This window comes from Monodelphis domestica, chromosome 4 (assembly GCF_027887165.1).
Source record: "Monodelphis domestica isolate mMonDom1 chromosome 4, mMonDom1.pri, whole genome shotgun sequence".
Taxonomy (NCBI): domain Eukaryota; kingdom Metazoa; phylum Chordata; class Mammalia; order Didelphimorphia; family Didelphidae; genus Monodelphis; species Monodelphis domestica.
This window is the reverse complement of record NC_077230.1, coordinates 306,355,236-306,377,939: the sequence shown is the minus strand read 5'-3', so window position 1 is coordinate 306,377,939 and position 22,704 is coordinate 306,355,236. Positions and strand designations below refer to the sequence as shown.

At 35.1% G+C, this 22,704-nt stretch overlaps 1 protein-coding gene across 5 annotated transcripts in view; it reads left to right on the top strand.

The window, feature by feature from the left end:
- The window catches only part of STARD13 (StAR related lipid transfer domain containing 13), a 799,642-nt gene that overhangs the window by 289,180 nt on the left and 487,758 nt on the right, over nucleotides 1–22,704 (top strand). For 4 of the 5 annotated variants that reach the window (XM_007495305.3, XM_056825162.1, XM_056825163.1 and 1 more), the window contains one exon: nucleotides 20,009–20,143. The exons of the other annotated variant lie outside the window; for it this stretch is intronic. In XM_007495305.3, the coding sequence (XP_007495367.1) occupies nucleotides 20,009–20,143 (135 nt within the window). The remainder of the gene's footprint in view (nucleotides 1–20,008; nucleotides 20,144–22,704) is intronic. 5 annotated transcript variants of the gene reach the window in all.

The window sequence follows — 22,704 nt, the reverse complement described above, 5'->3', positions numbered from 1 at the left end:
AGTCCTCTTTTTAAAGAATCTTTTTCTCTTCTGTCACCTCCCCTAAATTTCATGTCTACCAATCACAACAAATGCTTTTCTCCAGGACTGTCCACTCTGTAGTCCTCACCTTCTTTGGTTAGATTATATCTTTTTGGGTTACTTAACACCTTTTTTGGTAAGTTCACCTTTTGTAGTTACTTAACACCTTTTTGTGGTTAAAATTGATAGATGTACTTAAAATACTGAGTTATCACCTTTTTGTAGATTAAAATCTAAAAACAGATTGTGGATTACAATTCTAACTTCACTATAAAGGAAGAGCTAAGTACCTTCATTGTTACAATCAGGTGATCGCTAAATCCAATCTTCACCCTTTCCTTATTAACATCCCCTTATTATTGGAATTGCTATGATTATTATTTTTACTTAGCCCCAGGAAAAAAATAGATGAGAGCCACCTGTCTGAAGAGTTAATACAGATGTCCCACTCTGTACCCCCAGAATATTACCAGGAGATCCCACTTACAAAATTAAAACTAAGGATTCTTGTATGCTCACTTAGATAGGACCCTTTTTTTCTAGGCATAAAAACTGCTGGCAAATCTATGCTCTGAATTCCCCAATCTATATTTATAGCTGGGCAATGTTGATTCTACCCTCTGACCCTGCACTCAACAACAATGTTTTGTTGACTATTTCCTTAGGCTTCACCTTTCTGTTGTTAGGTTCTATGGAAACATGTATGTTGAGAATGAAATTGTGTACCAAATAAATGTGTGATCAGGGGGTATGAAATAAAGTCCAAAGGGAGCAGTTTATCCTGTGAAACCTGTGCTGCTAGTTGAATAGAAAGTTGTGTTTCATTCATCATTCTGCCAACATCATCCCACCTCCAAGACCCCATCTCCTGTGGGAGCTTGGCCCACCCCACAGCAATTCTCCAAGTATACCATCATATTATATATAATGCAAAAAGCAATTGTTTAGTTTTCTCATTGTCTACTTTAATTCCTTCACTTTCTTTTTCTTTACTTATTGCTAAATCTATATTAAATAATAGTGGTGATAATGGGCATCCTTGCTTCACTCCTGACCTTATTGGGAAGGCTTCTAACTTATCCCTATTGCAGATAATGCTTGCTAAAGGTTTTAGGTAGATACTACTTATAGTTTTAAGGAATGACCCATTTATTATTATGCTTTCTAGTGGTTTTAATAGTAATGAGTGTTGAATTTTGTCAAAGGTTTTTCCTGCATCTATTGAGATAATCATGTGATTTCTGTTAGTTTGGTTATTGATATGGTCAATTATGCTGATAGTTTTCCTAATATTAAACCAGCCCTGCATTTATTTTTTAATTTTTATTTCCATGGAGCTTTATTGGTTATAATTTTTATTGTATTATGATCTGAAAAGGATGTATTTACTATTTCTACTTTTCTGTATTTGGTTGTGACATTTTTGTGTAGGAGTCATGTACTGTTGAAAAAAAAGGCATACTCCTTTGTATTCTCATTTAATTTGTTGCAGAAATCTATTAGCTCTAACTTTTCTAAGATTTAATTCATGTCCTTTACTTCTTATTTATTTATTTTTTGGTTTGATTTATCTAGATATGAAAGGGGAGGAGTTGACATCCCCCACTAGTATCATTTTACTTTCTATTTCTTCCTGAAATCCATTTAATTTCTCCTTTAAAAATTTAGAGGCTATTCCATTTGGTACAGATATGTTTAGTATTGATATTACTTCATTGTTATTGGTACTTTTTAGCAAGATGTAATTTCCTTCCTAATCTCTTTTATTCAGATCTATTTTTGTTTTAGCTTTGTCTGAGATCATGATCACTACTCCTGCTTTTTTTTTTTACTTCACATGGTGCACAATAAATTCTGTTCCAGCCTTTTACCTTTCCTCTGTGTGTCTCCCTGCCTCAAATATGTTTCTTTTAACAACAGATGGTAGGATTCTGGTCTTTAATATATTCTGCTGTTTCCATTTTATGGATAAGTTCATTGCATTCATATTCATAGTTATAATTACCAACTGTGTTTTCCCCTCTTTCTTATTTTCATCTTTTGGTCCTATTCCTTTTCCCTTTGTCCCTCCTCATTGGTGTTTTGCTTTACATCATCTCCTTATTTCCCCCTTCTTTCTACTACCACCCCACCCTTTTCTTTTACCCCTCCTACTTCTCTAAAGAGTAAGATAGGATTCTATACCCCAATGAGTGTGGTTGTTGTTCCCTCTCTGAGCTAGTTATGATAAGAGTAAAGTGTTAGTATTGTCCATCGCCACCCTCCTCCTATCCTCCACTGTAATAGCTTTTCACACCTCTTTAGGTGAGATTTGGGGATTTCTTTCTGAAGGTGATCTGTGGATTCTTTCAATTTCTATTTTACTGTCTTATTCAACAATACCAGGGCAATTCTCTTTGATAGTTTTTATATTATGTCTAGGCCTTTTTTGTTTTCATTTTTTTTATGGCTTTTAGATACTTCTTATATTGTCTCTCCTGGACCCATTTTCCAAAATGAATGAAATGAGATATTTCACATTTTCTTCTGTTTCTTCATTCTTTTGATTTTATTGTATTGTTTTAGATGTCTCATGAAGTCATTAGCTTCCAGTTGCCCAATTCTAATTTTTAAGAAATTATTTTCTTCCATGAGCTTTTGAGTTTTCTTTTTCATTTGGCCCATTTCTTCTGGCATGGCTTTCATTTCTCTTTCCCATTTTCCCTCTGTATCTCATCTCTTAATTGATTTTTTAAAATCATTTTTTGAGTTCTTCCAGAATCTAAGACCAATTCATATTTTTCTTTGAAGCCTTCCATATGTTGGCTTTGCTTTCACTGACTCCTTTTGTATATTTGTCTCCATTAAATTTTTCTAGTTTATTTTTTTTTAATGTTTGATCACTTTCCTAGCCTTTTTCTATGCTTTCACTTTTATTTTAAAGGTAGACTCTTTTCTAAGGGAGAATAGGACACTCTCTTAAACTTTAGTTCTTCCTTATTGCTACTCAGCCTTATTTGGGGGTTTCTGCAAGTTTCAATACTTCTAAGGTGATATGACAGCCTCTGGGCTGGGAGCTCTGGAAAACCTCCTCCCATTGCTATTTTAATCACTCCCTGAGACTGTTGATGGCTTAGAGAGCTCAGGGCACTGTAAGCTACCCTATGCTGGGCCTCAAAGTCTAGCCTCAGGCTTGGGCAGGGACTTTTGGTCTCACACTGGGCTTGATCAGGTCAGGCACACTGTGGACTGCCTTGCCCTGGGGCTCTGCCTTGAGTTTTGGTAAGGGCTAGCTAGATCAGGACTCCCACAGGCCAGTACCCTGGAGAATGATCTTTACTGGAGATCCAGGATCTAGCTCTAGGTTTACACCAACTAGGAGTGCCATGCAGACTGACTCAGACCGAGATTCAGGCCCTCACTACGAGCTTGACTGGGTATTCTGGCTTTGTTTGGGCTTACACAGATCAGGCGTGCATCACAGACTTGCATGCTAGTCTGGACCTTATTGCAGGATTGCTTAGAAATTTATGGAGGATGTGTTGAGTTGCACTGCCATTGGCTTAGGCAGGACCTCAGGGTCTGGATGTTGGCTTGGCCCCAGGCTCATAACCTAGAACAGCAGATATGGGGTGGTGGGGATTCCTGTTGGCATGTACCCTTGTTGTAGCCTCCTGCAGGCTATACTCCCCTCCCACCCCAGTGACCCAGTTGCTCTCTGCCAAGTTGTTTCTCTTCATGGAAGTTGCTTCACTCTGCCTTCATGTTGGTTCTTTCACTCCAGTGTTTTGTGGTATGATTTTAAGATTGATTGGAGAGGATTCTCATGGTGGTTTTGAACTATCCCTGCTTCTAAATTTCTCCCAAGGTTCTCATTTTTTTTCTTTTTTAGCAGCCACTCCCTTCTATTGAATTATAATCAGATTCAAAAGAAAAGTTCATGCTATCATTTTTCCTACTTTTTGAAAAATGAATTTATCATTAAGAACACAAGAATTTATTAGAAGTTTTTTTTTCTTTTTTAGATTTAAAGAAAGCTCCTCTGAGTGTCTGTAGATTTTAGTTCCTCCATTACTACTTACTTCTGCCCCTATGTTTCATTATAATCTTTTTCAGACTCATCATATCTTTGCTCCTTCTGACTAGACTATCGATAGTAGACTCAAAGCACAATATGGCCTCTCTCACTCCATTTGTTCTTATCCAAATACTCTTCTCTACACTTTCCCAGTGTTCTGCACTTGTTCCTTATACATGTATGTTTTTGTTATGCAATGTTATTCTGCCACCCCTTTAATATGCTCTTTTTAAATAAGGTATGCTCTTCCATAGATATTATGTTCAAGTCATAAATCACATCCTTCCCATTATTTCCTCTCATTAAAATCTCTTATTACCTAGAATTTTACATTTTCTATGTTATCTGAGGCCATTATTAATTTTATCATTGCCTCTAATTTTGAAGAATGTATAACAGTGAAGATGAAAAATAATTTTTTAAACAATGACTTAGATGAAGATATAAATATTATCTTTATTAAATTTGTAGATGACCTAAACATGAGAGATATAGCTATCATGTATGACAGAGTCAGGATCCAAAACATTTTAACAGGCAGAATTAACAAAGATGAAATATAATAGAGATAAACATAAAATCCCATACTTAAAAATAATTCAACTTCACAAGTATGTGTTATAATGGGCAACCACTGGGAAATACCCTAACCTCAAGTATTGAGGTAATGTAAATGACAGTTTAAATAAAGGAAGTTTGCAGAGTTTTAAGGCTAGAATTGTCATATACAGGGTAAGAATACATGTTAGAAGTTATGTTGCTATATCTGCTTCTGGTTCAGTTGAGTTGAGGGCCAAGATCTTCCTTTATACCATTTTCACTGCAGAGAGGGAAAGTCTTGAGAAGGTGAAAAGTTTCCTCAATGGATATTTTTACTGGGGACTGAAGGATGCCAGGGACAACCTCACTAGTGCAAAAACTTCCATTAAGAATGAGATAAAGGGGGACTTCCAGGTAAGCATGGCGGCAATCTAGATGCAAGTCGCTTCCTCTCTCCAGCACCCAACGAAATAGACTACCTCAAAAGAACATAAAAACCATCTTTAAAAGAACGGAGGGACTCTATAGTAGGGCACATCACTTAAGGTATGTGGAGTTTGAACATTTCCACACTATAAAAAGGAGAAAAAGCTCACACCCAAAGTGAACCGATCATAAAGAGATCATAAGGGGAGAGACTTGTACAAAAATATTTATAGCTGCACTCTTTGTGGTGGCAAAAAAAAAAAAATTGGAAAATGAGGGGATGGCCTTCAATTGGGGAATGGCTGAATAAATTGTGGTACATGATGAAAGAATACTCTTGTGCTGAAAGGAATAATGAACTGGAGGAATGCCATGTGAACTGGAATGACCACCAGGAATTGATGCAGAGTGAAAGGAGCAGAACCAGGAGAATATTATACTCAGAGACTGATAAAACTGTGGTGCAATCAAATGTAATAGACTGCTCTACTAGCAGCAATGCAATGACCCAGGATAATTCTAAGGGACTTATGAGAAAGAATGCTGTCCACATCCAGAGAAAGAACTGTGGGAGCAGAAACACAGAAGAAAAACAATTGCTTGATTACATGGGTTGATGGGGATATGATTGTGGATGTAGACTCTAAATGATCACCCAATGCAAATATCAATAATATGTAAATAGGTCTTGATCAATGACACAAGTAAAACCCAGTGGTATTGTGCTTCAGCTCCTTAAGAGGGGATTGTATAATTATTCTAAAATCCAAGGTTTAAGATCTTTTAAAGCAATTTTAGGAAAAGAAAACCCCAACACCCCTAATCAAGAAAGTGGATCTTCTGGAGAAGATGCCATAAAGATGCCTACAGAAACCACACTACATCAAAGATCGAAAGTGAACTTTGAGATATAATAAACTGAACTGAAGGGGGTTGAACCTATCATTTGTTCTGAATATAAACTCCTATCCAAAGGGGAGTGCCCCCAATTGGCTTTTTGTCATTGAGTCTGCCAATCATTTTTTTTCTCTCGTTTCCTCTTATCCCCTCAAATTGCTGATTTTTTTATATCTCCTAATAATTGTTTAATTGTATCTTCCAAGGCATCCTCCTTCCTTCCTCAATGGGCTGTGTCTGGCTCAGTCTCTCTCATTCTTAGTTCCTACCCTCATTCTAGGGGACTTCAACATATATATTGATGTCCCCTCAGATGCCCTAAATACGTAGGTCCTCAGTCTACTCAATTACCATGACTTGTTCTTCCCCTTTATCTCAGATATTTACACAAAAATGGTCATACCCTTGATTTTACCATCCATTACTTCCATATTCATGATCTTCACAATCCCTCTATCTCACCATTATCCTTTACAATTTGTTTTTTCTTTAACTTTAGGATACTTAGCCTTGTTCTTCATCTTCACTGTGACATCATTACTTATATCTTTCAGTTTTTTTCCAGGTCTTCACTCCTATGCTGGCTATATTTTTCTTCCTTCTACATCTTAATACCAATTCAATTCTATAGTGTCTCCTACTTTTAAATTCCTTGTACCCTTGTCATATCATGAATCATTCATTGACAAATAATCATAGATTATTCTCACTATCCTTCTCCTTTAGTCCTATTCACCTGATGCTGAAAAATCTAGAGGAAAAAAAAAACAAAAGCATGTTGACTGGGTCTTTGGCAAATTTATGCTAACCAATATTAAATGGGCCTTCACTGCAGCAAAGCAATCATTCCATTCCTCCCCAAACTATCCCATCCCATCCTTCCCATCATTTGTTTGACACCTCTTTAGCTCTCCTCAAGCCTCATAGCCTCTCACCTGAGGACCTTGCCTCACACTGTTTGGGAAAGAAGTTGAAGACATTAATCTAGAGCTTCCCCTTCTCCATTTCTCATTTCACCTCATTCAGACATCTCCCTTCACCATCTCCTTCTTTACTCCTGTCTTAGATAAAGAACTGGCTCTTTTCCTACCTGAAGTCAATCTTTATACGTGCACCTTTGATCCTAAGCTCTCCTATATCCTCCAACAAATTGTTTCTACTATCATTTCCACCTTCTTTTCTTTAATCTCTTCCTATCTTCTGACTTCTTCCCTACAAATATGCCTATTATTTCCCCATTCTTAAAAATCCTTCACTTTATCCTACTACCATTCACACTAGCTGTCATTCTATAACTGTCTTATCCTTTTGGCTAAACCCTTTGAGAAAACTGTCTACATGAAATGTGCTACTCATCTCCTGACAGAGAAGTGTTGGCCTCAAGGTACAAATTGAGAGATATATTTTTGAGACATGGCCAATGCAGAAACTTGCTTTGCTTATCTATTCACATTTGTTACAAAAGGGTATTTTTCTTTATTTTTCAGTGGTTGGGGGGAAGTTTGGAGGGAAATAAAATATATTTTGATCACTGAAAAGAAATGAAATTGAATTCAAAAAATGTTTTTTGAGATTTTTTAAAAGAATAGCACCTCTATTTCTTCTCTTCTCACTCTTTTAAATCATCTGCAATCTGGCAAGTGCCAAATTAATGGCCTTTTCTCAATCATGATTTTTCTTAACCTTTCTGCAACTTTTGACCCTGTGAATCACCTATATATTCTTACCTCTTTCTTCCTACCTGTCTGTATATTCCTCAATATCAGTTTCCTGGATCTTCATCCATATCACACTCAATAAATGGGGGTGTTCTCTAAGGCTCCATCTTAAATCCTCCTCTCATTAATTTCTATTCTCTCTCATGACAATCTCATCAACTTTGATGGGTTCAATTATCATTTCTATGTGAATGATTCCTACATCTATATTACCAGCCTGTCTCACTCTGTAGTGATAGTTCTATACTACCAACTATCTTTAGGAATCTCAAAAGTAATATCTCACAGGCATCTCAAATTTAACATATCAAAAGCAAAACTCACTATTTCATACACCCCATCCACCCATTATTTTGTCATTTATATCTTCACAACATTTCATTTCCCTTTCTCTCCACTCACAAAGCTTTCATCTCTTCTTGCCTAAACTGTAACACTAATTTTCCAGTCCTTAAGTCTCTTACCCATCTCCCCAGGCCTTCCTCCTCTATATTACCACAATGATTTTTCTTAAACATATGTCTGACCATGTCATTTCCACCTCCATCCTCATTCATTCTCTGCACTTAGTAAAATGTAATGGTTTCCAGTTACCTCCAGGCTCAAATGAAATGCCCTCCATTTTGCATTTAAAGCTCTTTATAATCTGATCTTTTCCTGCCTTTACAATTACTTTACACTGTAATATATATAGGGAAAAATGTGGGTGAAGAACAGAGGATACTGAAGGTTTGTAGCAGGGAATGGAGGAGTTGAAGGAGAGAGGGAATATGGCTACCGGTGAGGCAAAGGAGAGATATGCCCCCTGCTGAGAGGCTATTTTTTGAACAAAATGGGGTGTCCAAGAAATGAGCCACTTATGATAGACTGCAGGAATGTTTTCTCGCTGGACTGCTGCTGAAGTTGCCCCAGAGCAGGTAAACACCTGCTCCTGGGGACAACCCTTTCCCCAGAATTTGGTTGCCCAGCAGGGGTCCAATAAAGACCGTTTATAGTTGGATGACTGAACTGAGGTTCAGCTCCCTCTATGCCCCAGAAAAGATAGTCCACTTATCTGACTGTGATATTCAAATAAGATAAATTTTAGTAACCAGTTCGGATTAGAGAGGTATCAGGGAAAAGGGAAGAGGGATGACCCTAAATAAGGTTGGAGTCTTTCTCAGCTTTGGAGCTGAGGCCAGGCCTTACAGGCTGGTGAAGGGTTTCTCTTATTCCTGTCTATGCTATAACTGTGCTAGTTTTTTTAATTTCAAAATCTTAGCAGTAGACAGCAAGCAACAAGAAAAGTTCTGACTTTCAGAGCTTGTTGGGCCTGTCTCCTTGGGCTGAAGAACGTAAAGGCACCTCTATCCATTCTGAGAAGAAACACTCCACCCACTTCCAATGCCAGGAAAGAAGTGCTCTAGTCACAAGACCAACTGCCACTCCCAGTTGCCCCTTCCCCCACCAACTTTCAGTCTTGTCAATTTCTTCTCTCTCTTATATTCCCATTGTTGCCTGTTCCAACACAGTGGCAGAAAGTCCAGAACTTGTTCTAGTTTCCTTTCCACAATCGTCCTCTTTTTTTGTTGTGACCTTCCCAAGGTCACTTATTTTATTACAGTTACCAATTACTAAATCTATTCTAAGGAATTCTATGCAGGAAAGTTTGGGTAAGGGTAGTTTTAGGGTTTTATCATAAATTCAGTACAATAAATGTTTGAACAAAACCATTACAAGAAATTTGAATCTTAGTACTACTTATTCTTACTAAATTAACTAAAACAAAGTTTTCCTATTTTATATAAATATAACTATTATTTTAGACTATCTTATCTATATATATTTCCATTAAACACAATTTCAACATCAGCTTTACAATAAACAATTAAAAGTTTACTAATTATCTGCAAATGCAGCCTAAGTCTATTCCTCTGTATAACTAATTGTCTATGCTATGTTTAATTTAACTTACTCGTAATCTATTCCCTACTTGTTATAACTATTATCTAGGTCTCTAATCTAATCTATAACTTAATCTTGTGTACAACATATATACATGCTATTCTATACATTTACAGACTCTATCACTATGTTACTAACCTAATTATAGTATATACATTATTTATAGAGATTATTTACATACAATACAATAATATACATTGTTCCACATCCTGACATCAGTCAAATAGAAGTATCTATTGATCTTTCTATTTGCCTAATATGGAACTAACTATATACATATTTACATTTTGAATAAATATAATTTCAGACACTTGTTTATTTAAACAAAATCTCCTGATATGTCAGTTTGTGATTTTGTGTTTTGTATCTAATAGTATTATGCTGAATTAATACTTATCAAGTTTCTTCAGATTTCCACTTCTCATGTTGATTGATGGATCTCTTCTTTCTTCCAAGTTATGTAGTAATGCATGCTATTTCTGTAATATGTGAAATTATTTTTGTTTTATTATTTCAACATACTCAGTCTTACATATGTCTTGTTTTCCATATGTCCTCTTCTTATATAAACAAATTTACAAAGTTCAAAGTCTTAGCTGTCCATTTCAGCATTTTTTCTTTTTTTCTTCTCTCTAGAAGCTTTTCTTGATGCATTTCCTCTGGGCTGGAAAGTTGTCTTCTCACTGTGGCATGCTTGACTACTGGGATCTTGTCTAGAACATTATGTGTCATTATTATTTCTTTGTGGTGTACTTTTTGATGTTATTTAGTTTTTGTTTTCATTTCTCAGCACTATCTTTTGTCTAATTATCTTCTATATCTGTTACAGTGATGTTGAATTTTTCTGGTTTTACTTGGGAACAGTGGAGCCATGAGTCTTTCCCTGCAATTTTTATAGCTGTTGGGGTAGTAAGCAATATTTAATGTGGTCCAGTCCATTTTATGTCTGTAGCCAATTTTCTATTGAAATTTTTTAAGTATACTTTGTCTCCTGGTTTGATGTGCAAATTGTAATCCAGGGGTACTGTTTGTTGTATCAAGCCCATTTCATGCAACTCTGCTATTCTTGTCCATAAAACTTGTATATATTTTGTTAATTGACAGTATCTGCCTATCATTGCAATGTAAGCTAGTTTACAAGTCCTTCCTTGCCAAATTGCGTGTCCATATAGCATCTCAAATGGAGAGATGTGCAAATCTCCACTGGGTCATGTTGTAAGATGGAATAGAACTAATGGCAGAGTGTCTGTCCATTTTTGGTGTGTTTCTGCACAAAATTTTCCTATCAATGTTTTGATGTCTTTATTTAATCTCTCCACTTGCCCTGAACTTTGGGGGGTGATACGATGTGTGGTATGTTGCTTGTATTCCTAGATTTTTATAAATTTCATTTAATATTGATTGAGTAAAATGACTTCCACTGTCTGAGTCCAATTTTGTGGGAATCCCAAATCTAGGTATGATTTCTTTTGTAATATCATCCCTGCTTTCAATGTCATTTTCTCCAGGAGGTCTGCTAATTTGAATATTCTCTGTTATTGCTTTTCCTCCCCATTGGACCCTTCTGTTGTTTGCTCATGTGCTTCAATTAATTCATTTGCAGTTTGTTTAGAATCTTTATAACCCTCTACTATTTGTGTCTCATATGGTTCTGTTTTTGGTTTCCTGTTTCTAAAGTATATTCTTTCCTTTCTGCTAAGTTACTTTTGTCTTGTGCTGAGAAATGTTGTACATCACAGTTGCGTGGATCCAATCTTTCATGTTCTTTGCTTTTAATGTTATAATGTCCTAATAAGTTTAAGGTTTGTGTATTACAGACTGTTGCCAGTTCTGTTCCTTCCTCTTTCTTTGTAGCTTGTTCTACTGTTCCAAAAATTTTCTCTTTAATCTCTGTTACATCATTATCAAATTGGATTTCTTCTTCTATCTGTTCTTTAGTTTTATTTTGTGCTTTTGGACCCCCAAATTCTATTTGCATGCAGTCTCCTTCCTTTTCATTTCCCCCATTTCCTTTCCCAATTTTCCTTTTTGACTTTTTGAAACTAGAACAAGTTCCTTTTCCACAACACTTTATTTCCATCTGCATACCCTGCCATACAGCCATACTGATCAACTTCCTGTTCTTCACACATTTCTCATTCTGTCACCATACCTCTGGTGTGGCTATTCTCCATTCTTAGAATGCCCTTCCTCTTCACCTCTCCCTTTTAGATGCCTTGGTTTCCCTTCAAGAGAGAGTAAATTCCACCTTCTCCATGAGTCCTTTTCTTGTATCTCCAAAGATTAGTACCTTCCTCTTTGTGGTTCCCTTTCATTTACTCTATATGCATTTCATATATTTCTAGTTATTTACATTTTGTTTCCTCTATTAGAATATGAGTCCCTTGAGAGCAGGGATTCTTTTATTTTTGTTTTCGTATTTTTTGTGCTTAGTGTAAAAATAATATGCCAATAAATTGATTATTGATTATAAACTGATGAGATACTCTGCTTGTTGTCCTACAAAGTATCCACAGTTTATATCAGTGAAGTGAAGCTCATAAGTGAAATTTCTCTTCAGGGCCAGACACAAGGACACTAAGGAGACTATTGTTATTATAAAAATAAACTATTTATTGAGAATATAAGGTTTAAAAAAGGATTTCTAACTCTAAGGGATTCTAATGCCACCCAAATAAAACTCCCTGCTTCCTTCACTTCTCCTGTCTCCACAGGCTACACTAATCCTTCCTGATCTGACTAAACCAAATTTTCAGTATTCTACAATAAACTAAACACTAGTATCCTTATAAGAAGTATATAATTCTTAACTTTGTCTCCAAGTTATGAAAATAATAAAGGCTAGCTAGCTGAGCCTCAGTAAGAACCAAATTAGGACTCTGAGTCTCCAAACCAAAGACCAGGTCTTTCTTTGGTCTTCTCAGATATAAAAACAATTTATTTAACAGCAATAGACAGTCATTAGTCTTTCCCAACTTGGAAAAGGAAAATCACTTAGTTCCTTTAGGTTTTTCCCTCCTTTACTCCTACCTCAGACAGTGAGGAGAGAGATAAAAGATGTCACCTGCTTCCAGCACTCTGAAAGAAAGTAACTCTCAGAGACCAACTGAAACTGACACTCTGTCTTAGATTTGCTTCAAACTCCAATTCTGTCCCAAGCCAACTTTTCTACTTCTTATCTCTAAACTAATATAAGAAGACTTAATTTCTAATATCATGTCTTGTGCACAGAAGGTAATTAATAAATGCTTGTTATCTACTACAGAAGGTCAAGAAAAATAAGAAAATGCATTTTACTAAGTACACTGTCAGGAAAAGCAATAGGAAATGTATATCTCTATAGGTTATGAAATTTGATAAAAGAAAAAATTCTAAAAGAACATTACTTTTTTCATAACATCAGCTCTGCAATGTCCCCTTTATTAAATTGGGCCATTTTCACATAGGACTCTTTTAAAAAATTTCTCAGCTAACTTAATGATCTTTCTGTAATGCTCCAGACATATTTTGTAGCCCTTAAGGATGATCTTCTTACACAAATAATTCTGAAAACAATCTTTTCTTCTATAGGGATAGGATTAAGCATAAGAAGAAATTGAATCTTATATACAAAGTTACTACTTGAATCTAGAAATATATTTTGGGGATTTTAATTTAGTGCAACATGTACCTTAGTTGACCTAAGTTATAACAGAATAGATGCATAAGCCCTATGTGAAAGCCAGACAAATGGCAACTCTTAATGCCAACAGACTTCCCTTTCTGCTCACTCCGTGGAGGGTTTTTCAATGTCAAAAATCATTACCATTATGGTCACATCTTTAGCTTAAAGTAATTACAACCCAAAAGTTCCCTTTAAATTATAATTATTTTACTTTAGCATATTATTTTATGCAATAATGCTAATTTGTTTATAGGCTTTTTATATTGAAACTGCTGAATGAAATCATAAAATATGACAATGTCATTTAACAATAGATAATATTAGAGGATATCATCAAAGGGTTCTCAAAATAAAAATTGTAAACTATTAACAGCCTTATGAAAATTTACTCCAAATCACTAACAGGGAAAAGAATACAAGTCAAAATAATTCTTAGCACTTACCTTATACCCAACCAGTTTCGAAATATAAGAAAAAGTGAAAATAACAATTGTAGGAGAGTCTTCAGAATGATAGCTATATTGACACACTATTGGAAGAGATGTCAGTTGGTTGCATAATTCTAAAAAGCAATTTGGAATTATGCTTTTTAAAAAACAAGATTAAAATGTTCATACCCTTTTCATAGAGATCTCACTACTAGGCATAAGGCTAAAGGAGTTCCAAGCGAGAAAGAAAGACCAAAATATTCAAAACATCCTTTTTTTTTAGCAGCAAAAACCTAAAACAAAGTAGATTCCTATCCCTTGGGAGTGGCTAAAGAAATGGTGGCAGTGGAATGAAATGGAATATTAGGACATCATTAGAAAATATTGAGAATGATGGGAAAACTTATATGAATGTATGCAGTATGACACTACACCAAGAAAATAATATGTATAACTACACCAATATAAATTGAATGAACACAAAATGAAATATAATTATATAAAATATAACTAATTATAATAATCATGAAGACTGACCTTGAGAAAGGATGAGAAAATGAACCTCTCATTCTTCTTTGCAATGGTGGAGGAATAAGGGGTCCTTGTGTCAGACTTACTTGATATGCTGGTTGGTTTTTGCCAAACTTCTTTTTTCTCTCTTTCTTTTTTAATTCTTTATTAACAGCATTGGCTCACTAGAGAGAGGAGGGATATATTCACAAGTAGAAGTAATAAGACAATAAATTGTTTAAAGAAATCATCACCACCCTGCCCCTGTGATTCCTTCCTTTGACTTAATCAATAGACATTTTTTTAAGCTCCTGTTATGGACTGGGCACTGTGTTAAGCAGTGGGAACATTAAAAATAAGCAAAAGACAATCCCTACCCTCAAGCTCACAATGACTGGTTCCATCAAGAACCTCCAATTTTAAGAAAAAAGCTCTGGTTCATCATATATTCATTCCTCTCTAGGCTCCCTAGTCAACTTTCTGGACTTTTTCTACCATGCTCACTTCTCCCAGCCACCCTCTGCCTTTTCAACTTCCTTTTATGTTCCGTCTTCCTCCACTGGAGTGTAAGCTTCTTGAGGGCAGGGATTGTCTTTCTTACTGCTTCTATTTATATTCTCAGCACTTAGGACAATGTCTGATATATATGGTAAATACTTAATAAATGTCCCTTAACTTGACTTCACACACCCCATCCTCCTCTCCAGTGATCCTGAATTGGTCATGTGAGAAGGTATATGTTAATGGAGGTGAGTTTGAGGAAATGGGGTCTTTCTATGTGTTTTTGGGATCAATACTACTACAGTTTTTGTGCCATTTTATTCCATATGCAAATATAGTACATATTATTCTTTATAAAAGGCTTGAGGAGACTCCCTGGGAAATTATGAATTAACTTTTAGCTAATTGAATTCTTGATAAACAAAATCTACTTCTTCAATATGCCAGGCATCCTAAAAGTTCTACTAAGAGCAGGTCTAGATGGAGCACCAAAGCTAGGGCTCCTGAACTGCCAAGCAGCTGGGTACACAGGAAGACCTAGACTTCCCAAAATAGAGGACAAGCCAGCTGAAAATTATAATCTATTTCAATTCCATGCATATTTGCTCCATGTAATGGATAAGAAAGATAAGAAAAAGAGACAGTCAATAATAAAGTGGATGGGACTCAGCAAATTGCCTGGTATATTGTGGACATTTTAAATAAAAACTTTACGTTTCATCATAGAATCAATACTGTGTATTAGTTCCAAGTGAGAGGAGCACTAAGGGCTAGGCAACGGGAGTTGTGTCTTGCTTAGGGTAACACAAGTAGGAAGTGTCTGAGGCCAGACTTGAATCCAGGACCTCCCATCTCTAGGCTTGACTCAATCCACTGAGCCACCTTATTGCACACACACACACACACACACACACACACACACATTGTAGGCAGTTAATAAATGACTTTGACTGATAAGGCTGGACTCAGAGTTAGAAAGTCCTAGGTTTGAATTTTGTCTCTGAATCTAGCTATGTATCCATAAGCAAATCACTTAACCTTTGAATTTCAGACTTCTCATTTGACCAGGACTCAGGGAACATTGCCAGGTTCAAGGAAGGGGGATTGTTAGCTGTCTTCTGATTGAATAAATCTGTTGTAATCTATACCTCTAGAAAAGAAGTTGGCATCCTCCCTCCCCAGGGAGATAGAACTAAAGCATATAGGAATTGTTGATGCCCTGAGAACTATAGAAAGTTCAGCATTTCTGCTTAGCAGAGAGCTTGTCCATAACCCCCAGAATAAGGAATACGAAAATTTGAAGTTTTCCCATTGAATATGATCAGGGTAGTGGCTCACATCACCACTTGGTGGTTAAATATTGTTGGATGAAATAACAATACCAGACACAGTGACTAGATAATAAATCTTTTGCTGAACCTAAAAAAAAATGTGGGGGATTCTCTTTGTGCTCTATATTTTGTTATCACTTGGCTTCTTCTATGGACTTAAATAGAAATATATTCATATATATATATATATATGTATATATATATATATATATATATATATACTTACATAGACAACATCATGATTGTGCAATTATGTTCCCCACTAGTATAAGTCTTCTCTTGACTTAGGAAGAGATATATGTTACTCTTAAAGCCAAACTATTATTATCTTTAGGGTCTGATTCTTAATATATCATTAGTTTGGATTTTTTAAAGTTGAAAGCCTTACCTATACTGTAACTTCTATTGACAATTTAAAGAGTTTTGAATGAGATTTTAATATATTACTTGAGATAAAAATACACACTATAGAATCTGATCATGCCTTTGGTTTACATCTCTTTTTTTGTCAGTAGCTTCTCATTTTTTATATTTGAGGACCTAGCTATTCAGCCTTTCCTAGAGATAATCCCACTAGGTTTAAAATAAACTTTAAAGCAAAATAAAAGCTAAGAGTCAATACTGCCCTTTGCTTCTATTCTGAGTGTTTATGCTATGAAAGTAGGACCTCATTTTTCCAGTGATCAATATGTTCCAAGACCCTTCATATAAATTGAAATTGCACATAATGAACCCCATTATTTTATAAGTATTTCATTTGTAAAAATACATTTATGACTTTTCTTAGGCTTCTCAAGCTACCAGCATCACTCCTGTCATATTTCAGGGCCATTATTAATAACTAAATAGTATTAATGAAACAAAGAGAAGTACTGCTCTGATGTGGGCACAACTTTTTATAAGCAAGAACTGTGGACAAAGATTGATTTGGGAGCTAAATTTTGTCATAAAACAATACAATAACTAACACTAACATTTCTCAGAGCAAGAATGAACATGACTTGGTGAATTGCTGTGAGACTTTACACAACTTGGGAAAATGGTAAAAATTTACTCTACATATTTTTCTGTCTTTTTTAAAAATTTCCAGTTGTGTATACTTGAATTTGTGTGTGTTGGATTCAAGTAAAATGAGGTCCTATTACAATATCTAGTAAAACATTGGTCTCCCTAATTCAAAGTAAATTAATTGCAACTAGTTGCTTTTGAGTTTTGATATACTCTATAGTGCCACCTCCTTCAGGAAGACTTCCTTGGTTTTTCTACACAAAAATAATTTCACCCTTCATTAATTGCGTATTATACAAATCAGGTTTTCTTCCTTTGCTCTTGACACAACCTATTTAAAGTACTTTTCAAATCTTAAAATGTCTTTTAAATGATAGCTATAATTATTATTATTTTTGTAATGAATCATTCTTATTTGTATACATATTATTTAGCCTAATTCATTTGTAATAATTTTGAAGATTTGTTCAATGTCATTTTTAAACATTATGTCCCTATCACTTAACAAGGTCCCTAAATAGTATAGGAATCTTTAATAAACACACCATTTCACAAATAAATATTTGTCTAATTAAGTTAAGTAAAAGTGACTTTTATTTTTGACCTTTCAGAAATATTTTCTACAAGAGCCTTATAATAAAATATGTATTGGACCTGGGTTTTTAGGTTCAGCATAAACTCTTGGAGATACCAACAAGAGTTGGTCATTTGATTTAAAGAGGGGGAACTGTAGTGCTGGATAAATGAAGTATTTGTAAAGCACTTAGCCCAGTGCCTGGCACCTAGGAGGCACTGTAGAAATGCTTATTCTCTTCCCCACTGCCCACTTCTCTCTCGTTCTCAAGTGAAGACACTGAATGTCAGGAATCCCAAGATTACACAGCTAGAGAACGTCAGTAAATGGCTTACTGGAGCATGTATTTGTCATGTGATGAGCAGTATGACTAAGTCCCGAGGAGACAGTCTCCTCCAAAGGCTACCTACCAGTTCTCAATCAGAGCAATTCAAGCATAATTTCTTATGAAGTTTATATGCCATAATCTTCCTTGTCAGAGGAAATATCTACATTCAAATTTATAGCACTCCATGCATGTGCTGTACATCTCAGTCAAAATGATCCATCAGCAACTCCGTCTACACATTTCATCTCCCTAAAAAAAAGCAGAAGTAGTAAACAGATCTCAGACAAAGCTAAAGCAAAAATAGATCTGATTAAAAGATATCAGGAAATCTGGATAAAAGGTGGTATAGACAATGAAGCAATATCAATACTTAAAATACAGGCATCATATGGTATAGCCTTCAGATTTTTAAAGGAGAAACTAATGGATCTTAAGGAGAAAATAGATAGTAAATATTAAATTTAGTAAAAATTAAAATTGATAAAAATAAAAAAAGAGTAAAATTAAAACTATACTAGTGGGAGACCCCAACCTTCCCCTATCAGAACTAGATAAATATAACCAAAAAATAAACAAGAAAGAAGTAAAAGAAGTGAATGAAATTTTTTAAAAGTTAGATTGCATAGATTTTCTGGAGAAAATTGAATAGAGATAAAAAGGAATAAACCTTCTTTTCAGCAGCATATGGTACATACACAACAATTGAACATGTACTAAAGCATAAAAACTACACATCACACCTCTTGTCTCCATGCTTTGCCATAACTGGTAACCCTTTCCTCATATCTGCATAAATGAATACTTAACTTTCTTTGAGTCTCAAGTGCCATTTTCTACATGAGGCCAGAGTGTTGGACTTGGAGTCAAGAAGACCTGGACTAAAATTCTATTTTATATACTTACTAACTATGTGACCCTGACCAGATCATTATCTTCTCTGTGTCTCAGTTTTCTCATCTATAAAGTAGAGATAATAATATCCTCTACCTCACAGGGTTATTGTGAGGATCAGATGCAATAACATATGTAAAATGCTTTGAAAACCTTAAATTGCCTCCAGGAATCAATGCAGGACAAAATAAGCAGAACCAGAACATTATACACAAAGACTGATACACTGTGGCACAATTGAACATAATGGACTTCTCTATGAGTGGTAATGCAATGACTCAGAACAATTCTGAGGGACTTATGAGAAAGAACACTATCTACACCCAGAGAAAGAACTGTGGGAGCAGAAACACAGAAGAAAAACATATAATTGAAGGGGATATGATTAGGGTATTGATGTTAAAAGATCACACTCTACTGCAAATATGAATAACATGGAAATAGGTTTTGAACAAAGATATATGTATAACCCAGTAGAACTGCTTGTCAGTTCTGGGATGGGGGAGGGAAGTGTGTGTGTGTGTGTGGGGGGGAATTATGAATCATGTAATTATAGAAAAATACTCTAAAGAAAAAAGAGAAAAGAAAAACCTTAAAGTGTTATATAAATGCCAATCATAATTACTAGAATTACTACCAGAAATTATTTCAATTTACCTTGCACATGCATATATTATCATATATATTACATATAAGAACTAACATTTACATAGTTCTTGTTATATGCCAGGCTCATGATAAGTACTTTATAATTATTATATTATTTCCAGCCTTTCTCAGTATTAGTGAAAAAGCCCCTAACATTTTTTTCTAATGAGTTTTATCTTGTTTTTGACAAGCAAATTCAATAATTTTTTCGTGAAATGAAACTTAATTCCTGTATTCTTAGACTGCAAATTGCAACCCTTCACTGACTTAGTAGGTGATCTCTTAATGTTTCTTGACTGAAAAATTCATCCTTCTGAAACCATGAAACTCTAACCTTGGCTACACTGACCCCAGTATAACATTCACCCTCCATTGTATACCCACACTCAAAGGTCTAGCTTTGTAAGATCCCCTTGCAACAAGGCAGGATTGCCTCCTGGCCACAGGAGTAGGACTGTAATGGAAGATATTTGAACCAAAATACTTTTAATGTTTCTCCTTTTTTTCTCTCTCCCTGAACAGAATTCAAAAAAACTGGAAAATGTCTTTAATAGAGACCATCAGAGCAAGGGAATTTATAGAAATAAAGAGGAAAATATCCAGGATTTAGATTTCATGCCAAAGCCAATGCCAACTGGAGCACGACCAAAGATGAAAGTAAGTGGCTGTATTACAGAATATCCTGTCTCATATACTGAGCACCACCAAAGCAATGTTATTTATCATGAGGGAGAAATAACTGTTTGGGTATGCTTCATTAGTGTTGCTTTCAATTAACTACAGCACAAACCCTGACAATGTTTTTCATCATGACATGCATATGTGTAAAAAATTCTTAAGACAGAGAGAAGGCAGAAAAGTACAGTAAGTGATTGTTATCTTGTTCATCAGTGGCTAGTCCATTATAATAAAGGAAGAGAAACATCAGCTGTTGTATGTAACTAGTTATCTCTTGACTGCAATTATTCCCAGAGTACACCCAGTGTCTCAGACTCCCACAGCTGCCCCTCTAAGAATTGTTCCACAGTTGAATGGCACAATCCTCATTGTCCAAAGTCCCAGGAAAGAGACATCTGGCAGAGGAGAAACCAGATCCACCAGCCACCATCTGCTGCAGAGAAATTTTATATATTTCCATAACCCTGTGCCTTCTTTTTTCCAAATAAAATCAATCCCATTCTTTTATTTTATTTATATGATAGTTATATCATATATATAGATATTTATATGATAGAGCACTGGACAGGGACCATTCTTGTTCACCTAATTTTTGATATTTTTAGTCATTTCAGTGATAAATGAAATCTCTAAATCCAGTCTAAATGCCTCACATCCCTTGTTAATTACAGAGCCCTTCAGTAAATAGACTTAGGTATGTTTGAAAGAGTTTGAGATAAAGAGAGAAGCTTCCTTTGTAAGATAATGACTTAATGGAACCACTTTTAGAGTCTTCTGAGGCATTTTTATTAATAATTTTCAATAAAATGTTGGCTTTAAAAATTAATATATAGCTTAAAACTTTTTATTTAATTAATTAATGTAGAATATTATTCCATGATTACATGATTCATATTCTTTCCCTCTGCTCTACCCTCCACCCTCCCAGAGTCTACTAGCAATTCCACTGGGTTTTACATGTTTCATTGTTCAAAAATCTATTTCCATATTGTTAACATTTGCAATCACCATCCCCAATTATATGTCCATTGAACTATGTGAGCAATCATATATTTTCCTTCTGGGTTTCTACTCCCATAGTTCTTTCTCTGGATGTGAATAGAGCTCTTTCTCATAAGTTCCTCTGAATTGTCCTGGGTCATTGCATTGCTGCTAGTAGAAAAGTCCATTACATTCGATTGTGCCACAGTATATCAGTCTCTGTGTACAGTGTTCTCCTGGTTTTGTTCCTTTTGCTCTGCATCAATTCCTGACCGTCATTCCAGTTCGCATGCAATCCCTCCAGTTCATTATTCCTTTTAGCAAAAGAGTATCCCATCACCATGAGATACCACAATTTGTTAAGCCATTCCCCAATTGATAAACACCCCCCTGATTTTTTGAGTTTTTGGCCACCACAAAGAGCAAAGCTATGAATATTTTTCTACAAGTATTTTCCCTATTATCTCCTAGGGGTACAAACCCATCAGTGTTATAACAGGATCAAAGGGCAGGCAGCCAATGAAAACTCCTTAGGCATAGTTCCAAATTGCTTTTCAGAATGGTTGGATCAATTCACAACTCCACTAGCAATGCATTTGTGTTCAAAATTTGCCACATTCCCTCCAACATTTATCACTCTCCTTTGCTGTCATACTGGCCAATCTGCTATGTGTGAGGTGGTACTTCAGAGTTGGTTTGATTTGCATTTCTCTAATTCTGAGAGATTAAGAACATTTTTTTTCATGTGCTTATTGAGAGTTTTTATTTCTTTATCTGAAAACCATCTATTCATGTCCCTTGCCCATTTATCAATTGGAGAATGGCTTGATTCTTTTTGTACAACTGATTTAGTTCCTTATAGATCTGAGAAATTAGACCATTGTCAGAGTTTTTTGTTATAAAGATTTTTTCCCCCAATTTGTTGTTTCCCTTCTGATATTGGCTGTATTGGTTTTGATTGTACAAAATCTTTTTAATGTAGTATAACCAAAATTATTCATTTTATATTTTGTAATATTCTCTATATATTGTTTGGTCTTGAATTTTTTCCTTTCCCACAGATAGGACAAGCATACTATTCTATGTTCTCCTAATTTACTTGTTAATTTCCTTCTCTATATTTAAGTCATTTACCCATTCTGAATTTATCTTGGTTTAAGGTGTGAGATGTTAATCTAAACCTAATCTCTCCCATGCTGTTTTCCAATTTTCCTAACAATTTTTATCAAATAGTGGGTTATTGTTCCAAAAGCTGAGATCTTTGGGTTTATCAAATACTAGCTTGCTGAGGTCATTTACCCCTAGTCTATTCCATTAATCTTCCTCTGTCTCTTAGCCAGTAACATATTGTTTTGATGATCACTGCTTTATAGTTTAAGATCTGGTGCTGCTATGCCCTCATCCTTCACTTTTTTTTTCATTAGTTCCCTTGATATTCTTGATCTTTTGTTCTTCCAAATGAAATTTGTTATAATTATTTCTAATTCAATAAAAAAGTTTCTAGGTAGTTTGATAGGTATAGCACTGGATAAGTAAATTAATTTGGATAGGATTTTCAT